We start from the raw sequence: 20,429 nt of genomic DNA on the forward strand, positions 1-20,429 counted from the left end.
AACTCATCTCACATACTCATCCACCACCTCATTCCCATCCTTCTGTCTTCATCAATATCATACCATTCACCAAGCATATATACATACACACATATCATCGCATAACCCCAACTTTTCATCAAGAGGAATCTCAAATTCAGAAGATATTGTTTATTCCATTTCTTAGGTGAGTTGATGCTCATTGAAATTTCAAATTCGCACAGCCCCTCTTCGCTTTCACATTCATCTGAACTCTCTCATTCATCGTCTATCTTTCACGCTCTTGATAGTATCAAGGATATCTTCGGATTTAGCATTGTATGATAGTTCAAGAATAATTTGAGGGCACAGCTGATATCTTGCTTCCTTTCCGTTCTATATCCTCTCTGTCTCCATCCAACGACACACACACAAACTTCGCTTCTCGGACAACTCAACGATCCCTTTGTCCTCGTCTCGCATCTCTATCTTGGCCATCTCTCCCCAATCCCATTCACACACAACACTCCATAATTGTCGAACCATATCCAAACACACACCCTGCAAATTTGGCTCGTTCGTGAACGCAAACGGCAACAATCTTTCCATCTTCGCTAAACTTCCTTTGCTCAATTGATTATCCTTACCATCTCACTTACTAACTCTATAATCTTCAACTGAACAGCATAAATCCATTTCTTTCATTCATTCTCATACCCTCCTTTTTTACCATAACAACAAGCTAGCTCATCATGTGTGGTAAGTGCTCATCATGGTCTGCGCAGCGAAGGACAATGCTGAGGTAGTCGTGGGAACGTAGGAATCTTCGGATACTGTTCATTCCTTGTTGAAAAGGATAGGAAATACGTTTGTGATGTGTTGTGTAACGGTTTAGCTCGTCTTGAATATAGAGGATACGATAGTGCTGGTGAGTATGACTCGATCCGAATCATCCGTGTTCTCTTCTCGTACGAGTATGAAAGATATTGTTGCTGATCTCGATTTAACTAGGTATCGGAATTGATGGAGATACCCCAACCTCACCGTTGATTATGTTCAAGACCGTTGGAAAAGTCGCTTCTCTCAGGAAAGATATCGCAGAGGCTACTGCTACCCCTTCACCCGCTGAAGCAAATACCGCCGAACCCCAAAAAGTAGACATGAAAAAGGTATTCTTGTCTCAAACTTCTATGGCTCATACCAGATGGGCGACACACGGTGTACCTTCCAACACGAATTGTCATCCTCACGTCTCTAACGCTCTAACCGAATTCAGCTTGGTCCACAGTAAGTTTATCGTTCATCCAATGGCCAAACAACAAATAGCTGACCGGATGACTTCCTCTAGACGGTATCATCACCAACTGTAAGCTGTCTGAGATAGTAACACCGATAGATCTAGTGCTAATGATCTCATATAGACAAAGAACTCAAACTCGTCCTCTTGAAACGAGGTTACACCTTCCACACTGACACCGACACCGAAGCCGTCGCTGTGCTCTGTAAATACGTTTGGGATAGTCAACCTCACAAGAGATTGAACTTTACTGAACTCATCAAGACCGTTATCAAGGAGCTCGTGAGTATTCTTTTAAAAATCTCACATACCGTCATATCAGTCGATTGTTTTGTGACAATGTCCGAAATGATCGTCGCTTACTGTATCATGTTTCTGATGTTACAGGAAGGGTCCTTCGCCTTCGTCTTCAAATCCACTCATTTCCCTGACGAGATTGTCGCTGCTCGACGAGGGTCCCCCTTACTCATCGGTGTCAAGACAGATAGGAAGTTGAAGGTCGATTTTGTAGATGTAGAATTGCCTACAAACGAGGAGCGAGGTGGGTCTCTCAACAAATTATATAGAATTCCAGCTGACCTATCTCTCACTTAGTTGACGGTGTCGAAGCCGGTGGTCTGCTTGCTGTGCCCAACTCCGTGGCTGATGGACATGGTGCCGCTGGACCCAAACTCAGAAGATCCCAATCGAGAGCTTTCCTTTCTGAAGATGGCATGCCTCAACCTATCGAATTCTTCGTTGCTTCCGATGCTAGTGCCGTTATTGAACACACCAAGAGAGTATTGTACCTCGAAGACGATGACATCGCCCACATTGCCGAGGGAGGTGAGTCATACTTTCCTGAGTGTAGCATTGATGACTGCGTGCTGACAACACTCGGCAGAGCTCCACATCCACCGACTTCGAAGAGACGACACCGTATCTTCTGTTCGAGCCATCGAACACCTGGAAATCGAACTTGCCGAGATCATGAAGGGACAATACGACCACTTCATGCAAAAAGAAATCTACGAACAACCAGAATCCGTTGTCAACACCATGCGAGGAAGAGTCAATTTCGACACTCGACAAGTACTGTTGGGTGGTCTCAAGGCCTATCTTCCAGTAATCCGACGAGGTCGACGATTGCTATTCGTCGCCTGTGGTACTTCTTATCACTCTTGTATCGCCGTTCGAGGTGTCTTCGAGGAACTCACCGATATACCAGTCGCTGTCGAATTAGCATCTGATTTCCTTGATCGACGAACTCCAGTGTTCAGAGACGATGTGGCTATCTTCGTTTCTCAATCCGGTGAAACTGCCGATACCATCCTTGCCATGCGATACTGTCTCGAGCGAGGTGCCTTGTGTTTAGGTGTAGTCAACACAGTTGGTTCGACCTTGTCTAGAGAGACTCACGCCGGTATCCATATCAACGCCGGACCCGAGATCGGTGTAGCTTCAACCAAAGCTTATACCTCTCAATATGTCGCTTTGGTCATGATGGCCGTTCAATTATCTGACGATTCGATCCTCAAGACCGCCAGAAGACAACAGATCATTGATGGTCTCCATGATATCCCCGCTCAAATTAGGAAAGTCCTAGCTATGGATAAAGCCCTGCAAGAGATGGCTAAGAGCATGTTGGCCAAGGAGAAGAGTTTGTTAATTATGGGTAGAGGATACCAATGTGAGTTGGAACTACAGCAATGCTGGTAGGCTATACAACTGACTTCTTCGCTTGAACAGACGCGACTTGTCTGGAAGGTGCTTTGAAGATCAAGGAGGTCTCGTATATGCACTCTGAAGGTGTAAGTGGTATCTTTTGCTGCTACCGAGATATTAAGCTGAATCGGTGTGGTCATGTAGATCTTGGCGGGAGAATTGAAACATGGTCCTCTTGCTTTGGTCGATGAACATCTTCCGTGAGTGGTCTGTCAGTCATTCGTCGCAGAAGTATAGTCAGCTGATCAAACGGTTTGTAGTGTAATCTTCATCATGACTCGAGACTCTCTTTACCCTAAAGTCCAATCTGCTTTAGCACAAGTGACTGCCAGAAAGGGCCGACCCAGTGAGTGCTTCTTATTGAAGCCATTTCAAACTAGAACGTATGTCACTGATTCAAACACTGCGATTAGTCATCATCTGTAACGAAGATGACGAGACAGTCTCCGACGCAGCTAAATGTATCAGAGTACCTCAAACCGTTGATTGCTTACAAGGTTTAATCAACGTCATACCACTTCAACTATTATCTTACCGTGAGTTGATTCAGATCGTCCATCGTGTGAGGAAAGAACTATGTGACTGATTCATGTTGGGATTTACAGACTTGGCCGTCATGAACGGTGTCGACGTTGATTTCCCTAGGAACTTGGCTAAATCAGTAACCACCGAGTAATCTGAATCAACAATGATATTTTCTTTTTTATCCTGTGCATAATCAATCATATACATATACATATACGCAACAAATTTATCTTCATTCTTTTTTTCTCTCGTTCTTGTTCTTGTTCATATATACCTGTTTCTTGATCATTACCAATCAAAGTATTATGCGATGTTTACAACTCCAAAGGTCAGACGAACACGGACTTTTGGCCTCTTTCAAAATCTTACTTCGCTGAAAAAACAATGGTTCTCTTGATTCCCTAGCATTCATTTCTATTCTACCCCTCTCTGTCTTTTGTCAGTCAACTTGTCTTTCTTCTTGTCATGTATATAATGAGCTTTTCGATCAACATATTGGTATCATGAGCGGAGATTGAAAGCAAGTCCGAGGAACTAACCCGCTTTGACGTGTCTTGTTTTGTTTTTGTGTACTCATATGTCGCTGTGTATATGTGAGTGATCAAAGGAGGTACATGACAAGGGATTGAGGATGGTGAGATGATGTCAACTTGAGTGGATAGGAGTATGTAATTATGATGGTCCATTCATATAGGAGGATTGAACTTCTTTTGGTCACTCAGTTGTAAAGAACGATTTGATCATATAAACATGACTCAGACTTCGAATCTGGTAACCTCCACTTGGGTTATCCACTTGTTTTGTTCACTTACGAGTTCATCAACTCTTATCGTCTATACTACTACAAATACCAATACGAACAAACATCATGACTTCCTCGGACCTCCCTCCAAGCGGAAGTGATGGTAACGCCCATAATACCAATGGAGAGAACGTGATGGAAGATGGCCATACACCAGATCAAGGTTCAGTCGTAATTGCTAAACCGGATATCGAATCGACTCCTTCGGAACATAAGAAAGCGAAATTGTATCATGTTGAAGTCCCAGCGCCAGCGGGAGAGGGAGAGGGGGCTGAGGTGGATGGTGATGTAGAGATGTATAAAGATCAGCAGGGTCTGGTGTCTACATCAACCCTAGATGAGAGTACTCCTTCCTCAACCATTGTTGATGACAGTCAAGATACCGCTTCTGCTTCTTCGGACGAAGCTGAAGAGCCAGAGGAAGAAGATCCTTCGGACAACAATACGGTACAGGCTGTACCTTTAGTAGAGGAACTGGAAAAATTCGAAGAATGGTGGGAGTTGAAGATGACTTGGTCAGGCAAGGTATTTGATTTGAGAGTGGGAGGGAACGATATGTGAGTGAATCGGTGCCATCAACTATCATACAGTATATGAACTATAGAGCATCTATTCATCCGAAGATGACAATCCCCTTGACTCGATGCTCCACCTCTTTCTCAATATACAACCACTTTCACAACATGTGGTCTGTAGCGCCTTGACTGCTATTGCGCGCTGATCTCTTGCTGCTCTGTCGCTCTTAGGGTATACGACTTCAGACATCTCATTTCGACTCTTACAGGTGTCCCACCAGACGGACAGAAATTGATCAACCTCCTCCCTGGACCAAAAGGTAAATTATCCAATGAACACGATGCGAAGAGATTCGGGACACTGGGCGTGAAGAAGGGTCAGAAGTTCGTCATGGTAGGAACGAGGGAGGAAGATAGGTTTAAGGATAAGTTGGGTGTGGGTGTACAGGTAGGTCGACGCATCATGCCTTTTTCAAACGGAGCTACCTCCTATCACCTCAAAGATACAGATAATGCTGAGCGATCAGTTGTTGATTTAATGTTGACCTGTAGAACACGGACGACTTCGACGTGACGTACTCTAATCAGGTCAAGGGGATTGCTCCTGCCGATGACCCGAGGAATAAGAGGATGATTCAGAATATCGTTGATAAAGTACCTATCACTGTGAGTCACTTTTTTACGTATCCACTCAAAATTATCCAAACTAATTCGTATTGCCAGGTTATGAACGAACCGAGAGAAGGCAAAAAATTACTGGTCCTAGACCTCGACTATAGTGAGCTTCCAAATTTGTGCCAATCGAAATGTCGGTGAAGCTAATTATGATGTATGATATAGCAATCGTCGATACGAAACCACTCATCAGTGGTGCACTACCTTCATCGGAATGTGCTCGACCTGGACTACACGAATTTCTCGAGCTGGTCTACCCGCATTATGATATAGTCATTTGGTCACAGACTCATTGGAGATGGTTGGAATCGAAACTGGTAGAATTGGATATGATAGGTGGGGAAAGGGGTTATAAAATTGCCTTCGTCTCTGATAGGACGACAATGTTTCCTGTAAATCCATCAACCACTCAAATTAGCTGACCCACCCGTAGAGAGCCTCCCTCAATGGATTAGCTGATGAATTTGTGGAATTAGGTGTTTACGCAAAGAAATGGCAAACCTTTCGAGCATGAGTACGTAGTCAGCTTTGCTGATTCCGCATGGTCTACAGAGGGCAAGAAGCTGATATACGTGAGAATTAGGGTCAAACCGCTAGCTTATTTTTGGGCTCATTTCCCTCATTGGTCTGCTAAAAATGTGAGTGAGCTGGCAAGCATAGTCAAGTAACCAAGCAGGAGCTAACCATGATGTGAATTTTAGACAATACACATAGATGATCTTTCTAGGAATTTCGCTTTGAATCCTGGTGAAGGGCTCAAAGTGAGTGATATATATTCAGCTGGCAATCGATTTTCGGGGACTAGCTAGCTGATGTGTGCGTCTTTACAGATTCGAGCGTTTAATAAAGCTGGACAACCGGAAGGTATGGTTGATAAGGAATTGACCAAGTTGGGGAATTATGTGAGTGAGATATAGTGATCTAACCCCGCAATCGATATCATTGTAATCAAATTCTTCTTGTCAGATGATGATCGGCAAGTTGCTGATCGTGTCTATGTATTTGTTTAAAACAGCTCGTCAAGATTGCCACTACAAGTGAAGATTTTACGACATTGGATCATTCTGTGAGTGATTACTTTCGCATGACAAAATGCATATGGGCCATCGCTGATCTTTGCATCTATCGACATGATCGCTTGTTATCATGATCATGATAATTTTGATATCGTAAAACCAGAAATGGAAGAAAAAAAACCACCTAGAACATAGATCGTCTCATCTATCCTAGTCCCGATTTTCATCCTTCTTCGAGATGCTGTAGATCTAGATCAACAATATATCATCCAGCTTTGTAGACTATCCATCATTTGACCTGGCGTAACTCCTGTTTTCATTGTATATTATCATCACTTCATCATTTCTTTGTATACTATTGTTACCTTCATGACTTATGCCATCCTAACGTGTTCCCTGCCTATCATCCGCATTGATCCTAAATCACGTGTCTATTTTACGAGTAGTTCAAGGGAAGGTGGAGGTAGTCCATTGAGTTTAAGTGCGTTTCATGTCTCATCCAGCCTCGATTGGTTGTTTATTTGCCGAATCCCATGAAATTTCCCATAACTTTAGCATAGCCTCATCTCATTCGCCTACTAGAAGCTTGCATGCTTGCTTGTGCTTGCCGTTGGAGAATGGACATAATCTCAATCATGTCTCACACTCATACAGGATGACACTTTACTTTCCGGCCGTTTCCTTCGGTCAATGTTCTACGTCAGGGTAGGGTTGCGTTGGGTTGAATTTTCGGTCATTGTGTAGAACGTTGATTGATCGATCTGATTCGAATCATATCATTCACACACAAAGTAATCATCCAGGATATGAGGTTATAGAATATTTCATGATGTTGATTTATTGGGATTGGGATTGACAATTCAACGATAAAAACAAAGTGAGTGGAGTGGAGTGAATCGATCCCTTCCCATTCCAAAGGACCTTGCTTCAATCAGGACTATCATATCGACATGCTACCACTACGATCTTAGACCATCTATTCCAATCTCTCTTCCCTCACGACCCTTGATGGTACCTCGCTCACTCACTCTACCCTCATACCCGTGTAGGACTTCCTAGCTGCAAGTCAAGTTGTTTATCTATCAACCTTTCATCTCTCTTACAGCTACCTCACTCCACTATCAACAGCTAAGACCAAAACGAGGAGAAAGACTATATCATTCCTTTTCATTCCTTTGATCACTTCCTAATCTACTTGCTACCCGACCGAATTCGTCAATAATTTCACTCCTTTATACATCCTGTATCACCTATCCCGATTTTGACAACACCTGCGACTTCCCTGCTATCACTCGCTATTCTCACTCTCTCCTTGCTACATCGTAGTTGTATCCTACGAAATCCAGGAACTGTATCGAGCCTACGACAACACATATCATCATTTTAACTTGACACCAACAACACAGCTTCCCCGCGATCGTGGACTCGACTCAAAATGAGGTTCTTCAACCTATTCATCGCTGTACTACCCCTGGTATACGCTCAAGACCCCACTTCCTCCTCCTCTAGATCTACCTCAGCCTCAGGCTCGGCTACTAACTCCTCTTCGGCCACCCGATCTTCCAACTCTTCATCTTCATCTTCCCCTACTCCCACTTTGAACATTACGACATTCACCACCACTCTCACTACCTATCCAACAACCACGACACTCTCGGCATCCTTCGAACCAGCTACGACTCTCGCTCTGACATTTACACTCAATGCCAGTGATTATACCTCAGTGAACGAGTCCATTTGGAAAGGGAATTATACGAATGGGACTATCCCATGGGATGGGAATGAGAAGACTAAACCGTGGCAAGAAGGAGACGGGTTCATACCGTTCAATATCAAGATCGATCCTGCTTTTGGAGTGTTGGGTGGATTGTTGATCATCAGTGGGATACCTGTGGCTGTGCTTGGTGGGAAAAATCGTTGGTAGGTTGAGTTTGACTTTCTCTCCTACCATTCGAGAAAACGTTGTTACGATCGGCCTCGGAGGAATGATCAGCTAATCGAGTGACTACTTGATGAGATAGGTCATCAAATGCGATTTCATCGGGTTATGCCTTGATGTTATTCACTCTGGTCATGGTATTGAGGTTTGGGTGGGTGAACAAGTGGATCATTCCTTTCCATTCTGGATCAACTCTATCATACAATCAACTTGTTTTGGGAAACCAAACATCACATCATATGCATGACCATGCGGGGTTATCGATGATAGACGTCCCGCACTTATCTACCATCGCTCGATGTTGAGCTGACCTATCTGTTCTGACAAACCAGTGTCGAGCCAAACATCCAACCTCCATCCCCTAATCCTCCGTCAACCACTTTGAGAGGTCTATATCTCTTAGCTTGCATCATCGCATCCTTCTTCGGTGGCGCAGCCGGTATATTCCTATACTCCTTTGCAAAATACTGGGTCTCCGCCATCGGTGGATTCACCTTCGGATGGTTCCTCCTCGCTACTCGACAGGGAGGACTGATTACCTCTGTCCTGGGACGATGGGGTCTGCTCGGAGGTTTGTCTGTTGGAGGATTGGTTGCTTCGTTACCTAAGCAGACTAATGAGTGGATGATGCTTATTTCGACGGCTTGGATTGGGGCGACGGCCTTTACGTTGGGGGTGGACTGTTATACTAGAGCGGGGCTGAAGGAGGTGAGTACCTCGGGACCATATGCCCTGCCTCATCTGTCTTCATATTTAAACTAATCTGTATCGCTGGTCGCTTAGTTCTACGTGTACAATCTCGGTTTCCACGACCTGTTCCCGAAGCTTTACGGATTCAAATATCCCCTTACTCAGACTATGATGATTGAATTGGGGATCTTGGCTGCTATGGTGGTGGTGAGTATAATTACCTACTGTGAACAGCTGCCATTGGTGTTGACAACATACTCCTGGACAGATCGGCGCAGCTATTCAGTTCCGTGTACTCAACATCCTCACCAAGCGATACCGCAAGATGCGAGAAGAGGAAGAAGCCAAGATTGAAGCTGAAGAGATCGAACGTGCCGCCGAGAGGTTCAAGAATGTCGGGGCGGAACTCAACGAGTGGGAAGAGAAACACGGCAATGCCAGTCCTACTTCTGGACCTGGATCGAGTGGACCTACCGACCCTTACGGCTCTCTCAATGGCGAAGCGATGAGAGCCACAAGGGAGTCTATACTTCTGCCTCAGCTCGGCTTCGAGTCCGCTCGCGATAATCGACCTTCGAGTACGCTCAGCTTATTGAGAGATACCGAGCCTAAGGGGAATTACGAGCCTGTCGCAGTCAAATCCCCGACTGGTCTCGATACACCCCAAAGTATGTTTGTTGGACTTCAAGAGCTCAAATCCGGTAGTCCTGAGCCTGAACCCAACTCACCTACAGGATCTAACCCAGAATTGGAACAGCAAATGCGATTACTTGCCGAAGTGAAGAAAGCCAGAGAAGATATTAGGGGCTCTTTAAATAGGTTGAAAGCATCTACGCCTGCAGGATCGATAACCGGTAATGATATACTTGGAAGGATCACGCCCACTCCTACACTTGGCACGAATAGCGACAAGGAGCAAAGACACACTTCAACTACGAGTAGTAAACTTTTGGATTTTTCGTCTGACTTCAGATCGACTTCGGCTATGGGTAATCGAGAGAGACATCTGTCGTCGACGAGCAGCAGGAATCTCGATTTCCCTGATATGAAAGCAACCACGTCTGAAAATGCCCAATCAACCCCTCCGCCACCTCAATCGGAATGGGAGAAATATTTATCAGAACGTAAAGTGCTTAGTCCCACTTCTTCAGAATCCCATCAACAGCAACAACAACAGAGAAACTACCTTGATCGATCTTCAGCATATTCCTCGGTACCTCTGAGCATGGGAATGGACGATAAAAGGGACAGGACGACGAGTATGTTGGAACCTAGAGTATCTGATTTTGGACCATCTGAAAGTGCAAGAAATAACGGTACCTTCCCTACCGACAAAATGCAGAGAACGAGGAGTGAGGGTTTGGATAGACCTTCGACGTACCATGACTATTTGAATGATGGAGGTAATGGTAATGGCAACAAGCTAGGTACACCAATAATAATTGGATCGGTAGCGGATCATAGGGGAGGTAGGAATCCCCAACATATGTCATCAGGTGGACAACGAGCTATGACATATGATGAATTGGCTGAAAGACATCGTAAGAGATTATCTAGATTACAAGATCCGGTGACATCCAAGATGAAAGAGGAGATTGAGATTGAAGAAGCGAGACTGAGATGGGAGAAACAGAAGAAACTGGAAAAGGAAGAGATGAAAAGGAAAGAAAGGGAGAGATTCTATCGAGAATCTGGGGTCGAACAGCAAGGTGGAAAGGGAAAGGGTAGAGAGGAAGGTATAAAACAGGCTCAGGAATGGAGGAAGAGCGTGATACTTTCACCGCCTCCACCTGCTGCCACAGCAGGACCTATTGGACCCCGAGGAGGAGGGGGGAATGATAAGAGGAAAAGAGCTAGTAGACAATTTGCTAGTTAGGAAGTGACATGGACTTTTATTGAACAATTCTTCTCGGTTATTTATTCTGTGTGTTGCTTGTTGCTCTATAATTTATTGCTATATGAGCACTTACATGCTTCGTTACTTGCTGAACCTATCCATGTTGAAAGATATTCCAATGTTCATTTATTCCTACAATCACTGTAGGTTTCTTCGCACATTACATATCATATGCGGAACATCAGATGTGCGGGGGCGACGAACTCTTCTTCAGCATGTGTAAACAGTCGGAGATGCTCTCGAATGATGCACTTTGCATGAAATTGGACTGTCTTCTTCATTGTCTCCTTGGGAAGTGGGGGGAAGACGGTGGCGGTGTGAATATTGGTAAATTAGGTAGACCAGGGATATCTTTGTAAGCTTTGTCGAACGATTCCAACAAATCTTCAATTGGACTCGTCATGCACGGATGGAGGCTGTTAGAGGAGAAAAAAGTAACAAGGTGCTTAGTCTTTCATTGCTAATATAGAATCAACCCTTTTTTGTTAGTCTACCATCCTCCCAACAACCGCCGCCAGAACCGCCAAAGTCCGCAAAATGACATCTTTCAGCGTATCGTGAGTCAATCGGGACCTCGAATCTCTTCTCATATCTTGTGCAGAGTAACAGCCCACTGTATCTCCAAGCGACCCCGTTCGTGCATGTCAACTTACTTCGACCCTCACGATCGTGCTATAGTCTCGACCGGACCTTGTCGCTCTATGTCTGTTTCAGAACGCCACTCTGCTCCAAGAGAATGATCTTCAGCTATACGATTTGATGGACTAAGCATCCGAAATTCATTTTACTACTTCAAGAACGTCGAGCAAGTAGCAACAAAACATAAACCGTATAGAGGGTAGATACCTATGATATATACTGGCGTTTGGAATGAATGAATCTCATGTCATCTACCTTATCGTGAAGGCAATCGCGTCAATGACCTTTGGCAGATCGCGTCAGGCACGTGCAGTCGTGCAGTGATATAACCGTAGTTGTTGCTGTGAAATGTTGTATATCTGCCATTCCTCTCATTTCTTGATTATATTCTATATTTCATATTGTCCATTAACCAGAGATTATCCATACCCATAGACATCAACTACAGAGTAGGATCACAGTGAACAATGGCGAATCCGACCGTCACATAGAAACATAAGCGTATACTTCACCAGGAGCTAAATTGAATCCGAAACCCAACCCTACTCACAGACTATCTCCCATTTTCACTTCTTCTCAACTCGAACGCTCCCCTTGCATCTTCACCTTCCCCCTTCTTTCGAGAAGAGGTGAGGTGATAAGCTATGGCCTCTTCTGCTCGACACTCACGACACAACTCTCGAAATACAAATCATAGCATAGCCATCTCTACCTCTTCAGCAATCCGATCCAGCTCACCTTCACCCGTCGCTTCTCCTTCGTCGCCCACTCCAAATTCGGATGGTTTATCTAGAAGGCTATCGTGGAACCGATCAAGAGAAGATACCAATTTGTTCCTCTCGCAGCCACCTGTTACATCTGGACTAGCAACTCCATCACGTACACACCTGCTGAATCCCAGAACAGAAGAGAGGGATATTGTGTACGCTACATCGGGAAATGATATATGGGAAGGAACACATCCATTGCAATCTACTGAAGATCTGAATACGCCTATAGAAGATATACCATTATCACCACCTAGAAATAGGAATTTCGGATCCAAGCAATACGAGAGTGAAACTTCCCTTGGATCTAATTCGGGATCAGATATAGAATCGTTCAATGAAGATAGAGAGAGGTTGACCCCCGGACAGACATATGACCATCCTTCACACTCTTCTCCAGGTCAGAAGAAACGAAGTCCATTGAGTAACGGATCATCACCTGGGAAGAAAAAAAGACCCTACGATGAGAAAGGCTTAGCTCGATCGAGCACGTTGCGCAAAGTCAGCAAAACGATTAGATCTGCTAGTGTACGAGTCGTCAATATCATGGGTGTAGATCGAAAGGAGAATGATGGAGTGGAAAGATTAGGTAGTGACGATGATGAGGAAGATGCCAAACAGAAGGGAAGGGAGAATATAGGTTTAGGAATTAGGATACCGGATGTCGGGGCTACGACGACGCAGAGACCCGATCCCAGACCACCGGAAATTGGACTGAGAGGTAGGACGTTAGGTGTTTTCAGCAAGAATTCGAGAGTAAGGAAGGCAATGAATGATTTGCTGAAGTATCCGTGAGTGCACTGAAAGTCTTTGTTTCTGACTCATATCTGACTTGCTCGTTCTTGTGACATGCTGCAGCTACACCGAACCCGCTATCCTCATCCTGATCATCACCAACGTTGTCGTACTGGCCATCCAATCCGCCCCTGCGCAGAATGAGCCAAGGGTAGATGATGGATATTTCCAATCTTGGGAAGACTACGTGCTTCTTGTGTTATTCTGCATTTTCACGTAAGTCCAACTCACATCTTTAGCCTCAATAGATCGTACGCATAGTTTTGACCCATCTACCCACAGCCTCGAAATGTTTGCTCGTATAGTTGTCAGCGGCCTTTTGCTCGATCCCGATCGATCGCTCCGAGACTTCCTTTTCTCTCCTTCTGGCATTATATCAACCGTTCAGCGGCGAGTAGGACGAGCTCAAACCAACTTACAGCGTAACCTATCCAAATCCAAAACATCTCATCGAGCAGCATGGAGGTCTCATAACGATCCCACAAATGGCTCATCTAGGACCCATCGTCATAATGGCGGACCTTCGATGTCGATATCAAAGATCAAGGAGGAACCCAAAAGGGTTATACCGATACTACCTGAAGCACCATTCCAAAGTGCTGTCGCCAAGCAGAAAAACCTCGCTTTACAAGGTCGACCATACTTGAGACATTCATGGCATCGTATCGATATGATCGCCGTCATAGCATATTGGATCACCTTCTTCCTAGCTATATCGGGATATGAAGCAACTGCCAATAGACATGTATACATTTTTAGGGCATTATCGGTACTTCGAGCGGGAAGGCTGTTAGTTATCACCAGCGGTACAACAACAATCCTACACTCTCTGAAAAGAGCTGGACCAATGTTGATTACCGTGGCCTATTTCCTGATCTTCGCAGCTGGTATCTTTTCTATTATCGGTGTTCAATCTTTCAAAGGATCCTTCAGACGTTTCTGCGTGTTGACGGATCCGAACAATTCGACGAATGAGATTATACTGGAGAACCAATGTGGGGGATCGCTCGACCCAATCACACTTCAACATGTTGCGTACCTGAATTTGGATGGATCACGGAGCACTATCAGTCCGAAAGGCTATATATGCCCTCTAGGACAGGTTTGTAAGGTGAGTCGCTACGATTTTTTATCATTCATAAAAGCCACGTATTGATGAGCGAACAGACAACCGATGATAATCCGAATAACGGCGTGAATAGCTTTGATAATATTTTCCAGTCTCTCGTTCAGGTCGTCATCATCTGTTCAAGTGAGTAACCACGAAAGGATAGCACTTGTTTATTCGATGGAGGCTGATTATTGGTTCCAGTAAATACGTGGGCACCCGTCATGTACAGCGCGATGGACTCTGATTTCTTCAGTTCGGCATTCTACTTTCTCGCTGGGGTCATCGTGCTCAATTTCTGGCTGTTGAATCTGCTGGTCGCTGTCGTCGTCAATACGTTCTCGGATATTAGGGCTGAGACGAAACGAAGTGCTTTCGGAGGTGACGAGTAAGTCTCTGCCTTCGATTGCGTATATATACTCTGTTTTGGTGTTATGTGAACGTTGAGCTAATTCTGGGATGGTGATAAACAGAAGCTTACTCGGGACAGACGCTCAGTGGGCGGCCGAGAATAAACAGCGCAAGATGCACAACAAGGTGTTGACCATCTACCAGAGAACGGAAATATTTTGGGTACTGTTGATTCTTACAGATATGGTCACTCAGGGGACGAAAACCGCTTCGTCTTCTGCTTCGATGTTGGATCTTTTGAGTTAGTTATATTTTCCTTTCAACATTCTGGAAATTGGTCATGTCCAATCACAATTACAAGTTAGGCATCCGCTGATGATCACGGTCATTCAAAATAGAAAACCTCGAGATTGCGTTTACATTAGCTTTCGACGTCGAAATGATTATCCGAATAACAGGGCATTTCCCAGACTGGCGTTCGTACTTCCTAAGCGGACGGAACTGCTTTGATCTCTTCTTGGCTATCGCATGTTCCATCATCCAGATTCCCGTTATCGCAAATGGAGGTATATACCAATGGTTAACGGTCTTCCAATTGTTGAGATGGTATAGAGTCATTTTGGCATTTCCAAGGATGAAACCGCTTTTAGTGAGTAATATCTCCTTGCGCTTTGATGGCAAAAGACTCTCAACTAATCTGATGCATGGGTGAATTATAGAACACGTTCTTCGGTAGTTTTGCGGGTTTACTCAACATGGTGGTTTTTCTATTCCTGATGATCTTCCTCAGCGCTTTGATGGTACGTAACAAGCCTCAACCTCTGTCATATAAAGAGAACTTCATGTTGATCGTATTGATGCCATCAGGCCTTACAACTATTCCGAGGTGATATAGAAGGCGATCCGATCGATTTCTCACAAACCTTCAACGCTTTTCTAGGAATGTATCAAATATCTTCATCGGAAAATTGGACAGATGTATTGTACAATGTGGTGAGTACCATCGTAAACTATCTTATGGTATATGGGGAGTCTGTTCACCTGACTGCCGTATCTATAGATGGGATCTGAAGGTCAATTTGCTCAGAATTGGCTCTCGGCGATCTTCCTCTGCGGATGGATGTTGTTCTCATTCTGTACGTTTTTCGCTTCACTGACCTAGAGTGAAGATAGCTCACATGCCTTTCCCTAGTCATCCTCGTACAATTGTTCATCGCTGTCATCAACGAGGTAAGCTGATCTCGATTATGGCGTCAAGCGCCCGCTGATGCTTGTCACTCATTCTTTACAGAATTTCGCTGTTGCCGAAGAGCAAAAACGTAAACAACAAGTCGAAGCATTCATCAGAAGAGCCGAACCTCAATCTGCTCATATAAGTTGGATCGATCGATTGAACCCATACAGACTGATGTCCGCTCGACATAATGCCGTTAAAGTCGGTACACTACCACCCAGCTTAGTATTGCCGCTCAGGCAGAATATCGGAGCTGACGTGGGCAGTGTGCCCAATTCTGATGTGAGCTGCTGTCTGTTCAAACATGAACGCATAGCTGACTGCCGCCTTGTAGGGGGCCTGGGGCAACACAGCCGGTGCCAAAGGTGCGATGCGAAGACTCTTGGGTAGAGATAAAGAAGAATCACCTATACCACTGAGGAACCTACGAAGGCATACTACACCCAAATTTGAGGATCTTGACAATGATCTGGATGATGATCGAGGGTTGTGAGTGGACAAGCATGCATGTTTGACTCATGAGCTAATCTCCTCGCAGAACCGATCTCCTCCCTCCCCTGAACGCTGGCCCTTCGAGCGACGAACATATGGATGCCCTTCGAGAGCGACGTAATCAGCAGGCAGACTTTATCGCGGCTCATCCGAGTTTCGACCAATCTCTCTGGATATTTCGTCAGAATAACCCAATTCGACGATTCTGTCAGGCATGTGTGCAACCCGCTTACGGAGATCGTATATTCGGCAGACCAGCACATCCAATACTTCAACTAGTAGTGAAAGCTATAGTCTTCAGTGCTGTGGTGGCAAGTATCGTAGTAGCTGCAGTGGCGTCACCAGCATACCGAAGGAAATACTATGGCCAACATGGTTACATCAGAGGGACATGGTTCGATCTTACTGAAGTAGCCCTCGGAACGGTTTTCATCGCTGAAGCAGGAATAAAGATCATCGCGGATGGTTTCATGTTTGCGCCCAACGCATATCTACTTTCGTTATGGAACGTTCTGGATTTCATCATCCTCATTACTCTCTTAATCAATACTACCACGTCTCTCATATTCATAGGTGGTTTAAGTAGAATGACTAGAGCTTTGAAAAGTTTCAGAGCTTTGAGGTTGATAACCCTCTTTTCGAGGTTGAGAGATACGTTACATGCTGTTCTATTTGCTGGGGCTTTGAAGATTCTTGATGCGTCGATTTTGATGGTTTTGTATTTGATACCTTTTGCCGTGTGGGGGTAAGTCCACTTTCTACCTCTCACATCAAAAGAAGCTGATCTTTGGTATCATGTAGTCTGAACATCTTCTCCGGATTGCTGTATTACTGCAACGATGATTCAGTGTCCGGTAAATCAACATGTATAAATGAATACGCGTCCTCATCGATCGACGATTCTATCACATACTTGGTACCGAGAGTATGGGCGAACCCTGCATTGGACGCATCAAAATGGTCATTCGATTCGTTCAGAGAATCGATCTTGATCTTGTTCGAAAGTGTTTCCCTAGAAGGTTGGATCGATGTCATGGCTTCACTCATGAATATCGTAGGGAGGGATGAGCAACCTCAAAATATGGCTTCCCAATGGAATGCGATCTTTATGTTGATCTTCAATCTGTTTGGAGGTGTTATCATCTTGACGCTCTTCGTCAGGTAAGTCAGGGATCTTTCTGTCTTCAATCGATGACAAGGAGCAATCTTACTGATACTCTCTTCCACACGCAGTATCATCATTCAAAACTTCAGCACGCGGTCTGGTAATGCGCTTCTTACAACAGAACAAAGACAATGGGTCGATCTATCAAAGTTTATCAAAGCTCAAACACCCTCTCAACTACCCAAAGGTCGCCCGACATTACCGTTCAGAGCATGGTGTTACGATAGAGCTACGACCAAAGATGGGTTCTGGGCGGTCAGCTTCACCTGGATATACTATCTTCATATCCTGTTATTGATGTAAGTTAAACTGTCCAATGCAGTCTCGGTGTCCGTTAATCTTACGACCCTATTCTACCGCAGGATGCAAGATTTTTCCGAAAACATCCTCAATGAGGTTCAACTCGACATCATCTTCCTCTGTCTTACGGTCCTATATGCCATCGACCTACTGATACGATTCTACGGATTGGGTCTCAGATCCTTTAGAGCGAACGGATGGAATTTGTTCGATGTCGTTGTTATCACTGGAAGTTTCGCTACTACTATCCCCGCTCTACAGGCTGCCAGTGCTGGACTGCCTGGAAATCAGGTTAATATCCAATTGCAGAAATTGTTTTTGGTGTCTATCTCACTCAAATTGGTACAAAGGATAAGCTCTTTGAATCAGTTGTTCAAGACTTCAGTGTAAGCAGAACATTCAGCTGACATTTGCTAGTCGGACGAAGGTAGCTGATTTGTCTGTGTATTAAGCGCGAGTTTACCTGCTATCGGCAATCTATTCCTTCTCTGGGCGACACTCTTCATCTGGTTCGCGATCATGTACCTTGAAGTTTTCGGTTTGACTAAGATGGGTAATAATGCCGGGACGAGATTCCAAAACTATTATTCATTTGGTAATGCTTTGATCATGTTGGCATTCATGTCTACGGGGTAAGTCATTGACTCTCATCGATCATATTCGAGTATACCTGACGTCTCGTGGGTCACAAAAGTGAGGGATGGAATGGATATATGCACGACTAGTAAGTCCAGATGCATCCCACTGCATCGAGCAAGAAGCTGATGAATTATTGTCAGTACCATATCTCCACCTCGATGTACCGAGAATAGTAATTTCTTGGAATCAGATTGCGGTAGTGCTCCAGGAGCTTATGCACTCTTCATCAGCTGGAACATTGTCTCGATGTGAGTTGAACATTTTGTGACCGGGAAATATAGCACCACTGACAATTCTGAAATAGGTATATCTTCTTGAACATGTTTACTGGTGTGGTGGTCGAATCTTTTGCTTATGTTTATCAAATGCCTGGTGGATCTTCGTTGAATCGAGAGGAAATGCGTATGTCTACCATCTTTCCTTGAAAATAGCGGTTAGTTATGCTGATAGCTATTGTAGGGGCGTTCAAGCGACTCTGGGCAGAATTCGATACACAACGTACTGGATATATCAAGCGGAAGGACTTTGTTCGATTCTTTTCAGTAAGTCGGCTCCTCTTATATAGCAAATCTCTTGTGAAGACATGAGTTGACGAATCGCCTTCCAGCGACTTACCGGAGTCTTCGAAGTCCGGACCTACCCAATCGAATACAGTATACCCAACATGATCCGAAACGCTCTCCCCGACCCTATTGATAATGCCTCGGGCAAGCTCTTCGTAGCTAACGGTGTCAGACGTGCAGTCGATATTCGGAGATTGGAAGATCAGATTGCCCAGATCGATTATCGACAAGTCAGAGAAAGACGATTGCTGTTCTCTCGATTATATAGCGAAGCCAAGATATCCGAAGAGAACGGGAGGGGGATTAGTTTCACATCGATGTTAATGATGTTGGCGCATTATAAGTTAATCGACGATGAGAAGGCCTTACAGTGAGTATTAGCTGTAGTGATTGTCATGAGACTCAGCTAATGTCCGATTTACCCTATATAGACTTGATGATCTTCTTGTACGACGAGCCAAGACCGAACGAGTGACAGATCTAGTAAATCTCGATAGAGTGAGAGGTCTTCTGCGGACTATATACTGGAGAAGAAGGTTTCTAGCTTCAAGAGACGAGAGGAGGAGAACACTCAATGCTGAAGCTGAAGGTGAGAGCTGACAAAGCCATGTTGCCCTTATCCTTCACAGCAGCTGATCTTGTGATTATTGTAGGTATACCTGCAATTGTGCTTGAGCCCATGCCTGCGACTCCCCCATTGGACGAGATCGATCGTAATCCATTCCATAACCTCCCCGGCGAACTCAAAGAAACAACACCCTCACCTCCCCAATCTCGCATGTCTAGTCCAACTCCATCCCCCGAAGTATTTAGTACAGGTACACACTCCCATCCCCTTTCTCCTGACGTATCATTCAACAATAACGCGTCGATGAGTCGACATTCACCTGCGTTGTCTGTTAGTAGCTCCACTGGAAATAGACCGACTCATCAATCTAGACCGTCCTTGGGAAGACAAACTTCGAATGGAAGTATGTTATCCTCCGAGGATGCGCATTATAGAAGGTGTGTCATGATAAATCTCTATATTGAAGGGGAATGATGCTGATATAAGATACGTTACTAGGGAATCGCCTACGGAGGAAGTCATTGCAGATGATTACTTTGATTCGATGGCAACGTCCGTATGGGGAGGTGAGCTCTCTACTTACCATTCATCGTACATCTCCCTTGAGCTGACCGTCATTTTATCAGATATGATGCGAGAAGCAGTTGATAAAGAAGAGACATAGATGATTGTACAATGACACATGACATATAATGACAGCATCGATGCGAGAAATTGTACATCAGATAAAATGTGAAAGGGCATTATCATTATTCATTATTTTTGGCACAACAGGGTATTTTCTATGTAT

At 44.6% G+C, this 20,429-nt stretch overlaps 4 protein-coding genes across 4 annotated transcripts; all 4 read left to right on the forward strand.

Moving 5' to 3' along the window:
• Positions 1-710: 710 nt before the first annotated feature.
• Positions 711-3,635, forward strand: L199_003984 (glutamine-fructose-6-phosphate transaminase (isomerizing); the record flags this gene model as incomplete). The annotated part of the gene is made up of 13 exons (XM_064889712.1): positions 711-717; positions 779-886; positions 970-1,245; positions 1,307-1,324; positions 1,380-1,537; positions 1,643-1,796; positions 1,850-2,080; positions 2,139-2,924; positions 2,984-3,045; positions 3,104-3,159; positions 3,220-3,305; positions 3,373-3,495; positions 3,565-3,635. The coding sequence occupies 13 exons, from the start codon at positions 711-713 to the stop codon at positions 3,633-3,635; spliced, it is 2,136 nt and encodes a 711-aa protein (XP_064745784.1).
• Positions 3,636-4,352: 717 nt separating this feature from the next.
• On the forward strand, positions 4,353-6,687 carry L199_003985 (HAD hydrolase, family IIID; the record flags this gene model as incomplete). The annotated part of the gene is made up of 11 exons (XM_064889713.1): positions 4,353-4,843; positions 5,033-5,249; positions 5,354-5,467; positions 5,525-5,579; positions 5,642-5,868; positions 5,953-5,990; positions 6,060-6,114; positions 6,178-6,237; positions 6,307-6,378; positions 6,492-6,546; positions 6,656-6,687. The coding sequence occupies 11 exons, from the start codon at positions 4,353-4,355 to the stop codon at positions 6,685-6,687; spliced, it is 1,416 nt and encodes a 471-aa protein (XP_064745785.1).
• Positions 6,688-7,927: 1,240 nt separating this feature from the next.
• On the forward strand, positions 7,928-10,997 carry L199_003986 (uncharacterized protein; the record flags this gene model as incomplete). The annotated part of the gene is made up of 5 exons (XM_064889714.1): positions 7,928-8,412; positions 8,514-8,582; positions 8,764-9,139; positions 9,215-9,328; positions 9,390-10,997. The coding sequence occupies 5 exons, from the start codon at positions 7,928-7,930 to the stop codon at positions 10,995-10,997; spliced, it is 2,652 nt and encodes an 883-aa protein (XP_064745786.1).
• A 1,304-nt stretch (positions 10,998-12,301) lies between these two features.
• Positions 12,302-20,303, forward strand: L199_003987 (uncharacterized protein; the record flags this gene model as incomplete). Its single annotated transcript, XM_064889715.1, has 27 exons — positions 12,302-13,215; positions 13,283-13,435; positions 13,502-14,330; positions 14,387-14,471; positions 14,532-14,715; positions 14,801-14,979; positions 15,077-15,327; positions 15,398-15,478; positions 15,546-15,671; positions 15,739-15,814; positions 15,871-15,908; positions 15,970-16,194; positions 16,247-16,401; positions 16,451-17,149; positions 17,206-17,565; positions 17,638-17,868; positions 17,932-18,255; positions 18,322-18,501; positions 18,564-18,593; positions 18,649-18,756; positions 18,813-18,910; positions 18,968-19,050; positions 19,116-19,441; positions 19,503-19,660; positions 19,725-20,076; positions 20,138-20,205; positions 20,266-20,303. The coding sequence occupies 27 exons, from the start codon at positions 12,302-12,304 to the stop codon at positions 20,301-20,303; spliced, it is 6,351 nt and encodes a 2,116-aa protein (XP_064745787.1).
• Positions 20,304-20,429: the final 126 nt, after the last annotated feature.

Source organism: Kwoniella botswanensis, chromosome 1 (genome assembly GCF_036426115.1).
Source record: "Kwoniella botswanensis chromosome 1, complete sequence".
Lineage (NCBI taxonomy): Eukaryota > Fungi > Basidiomycota > Tremellomycetes > Tremellales > Cryptococcaceae > Kwoniella > Kwoniella botswanensis.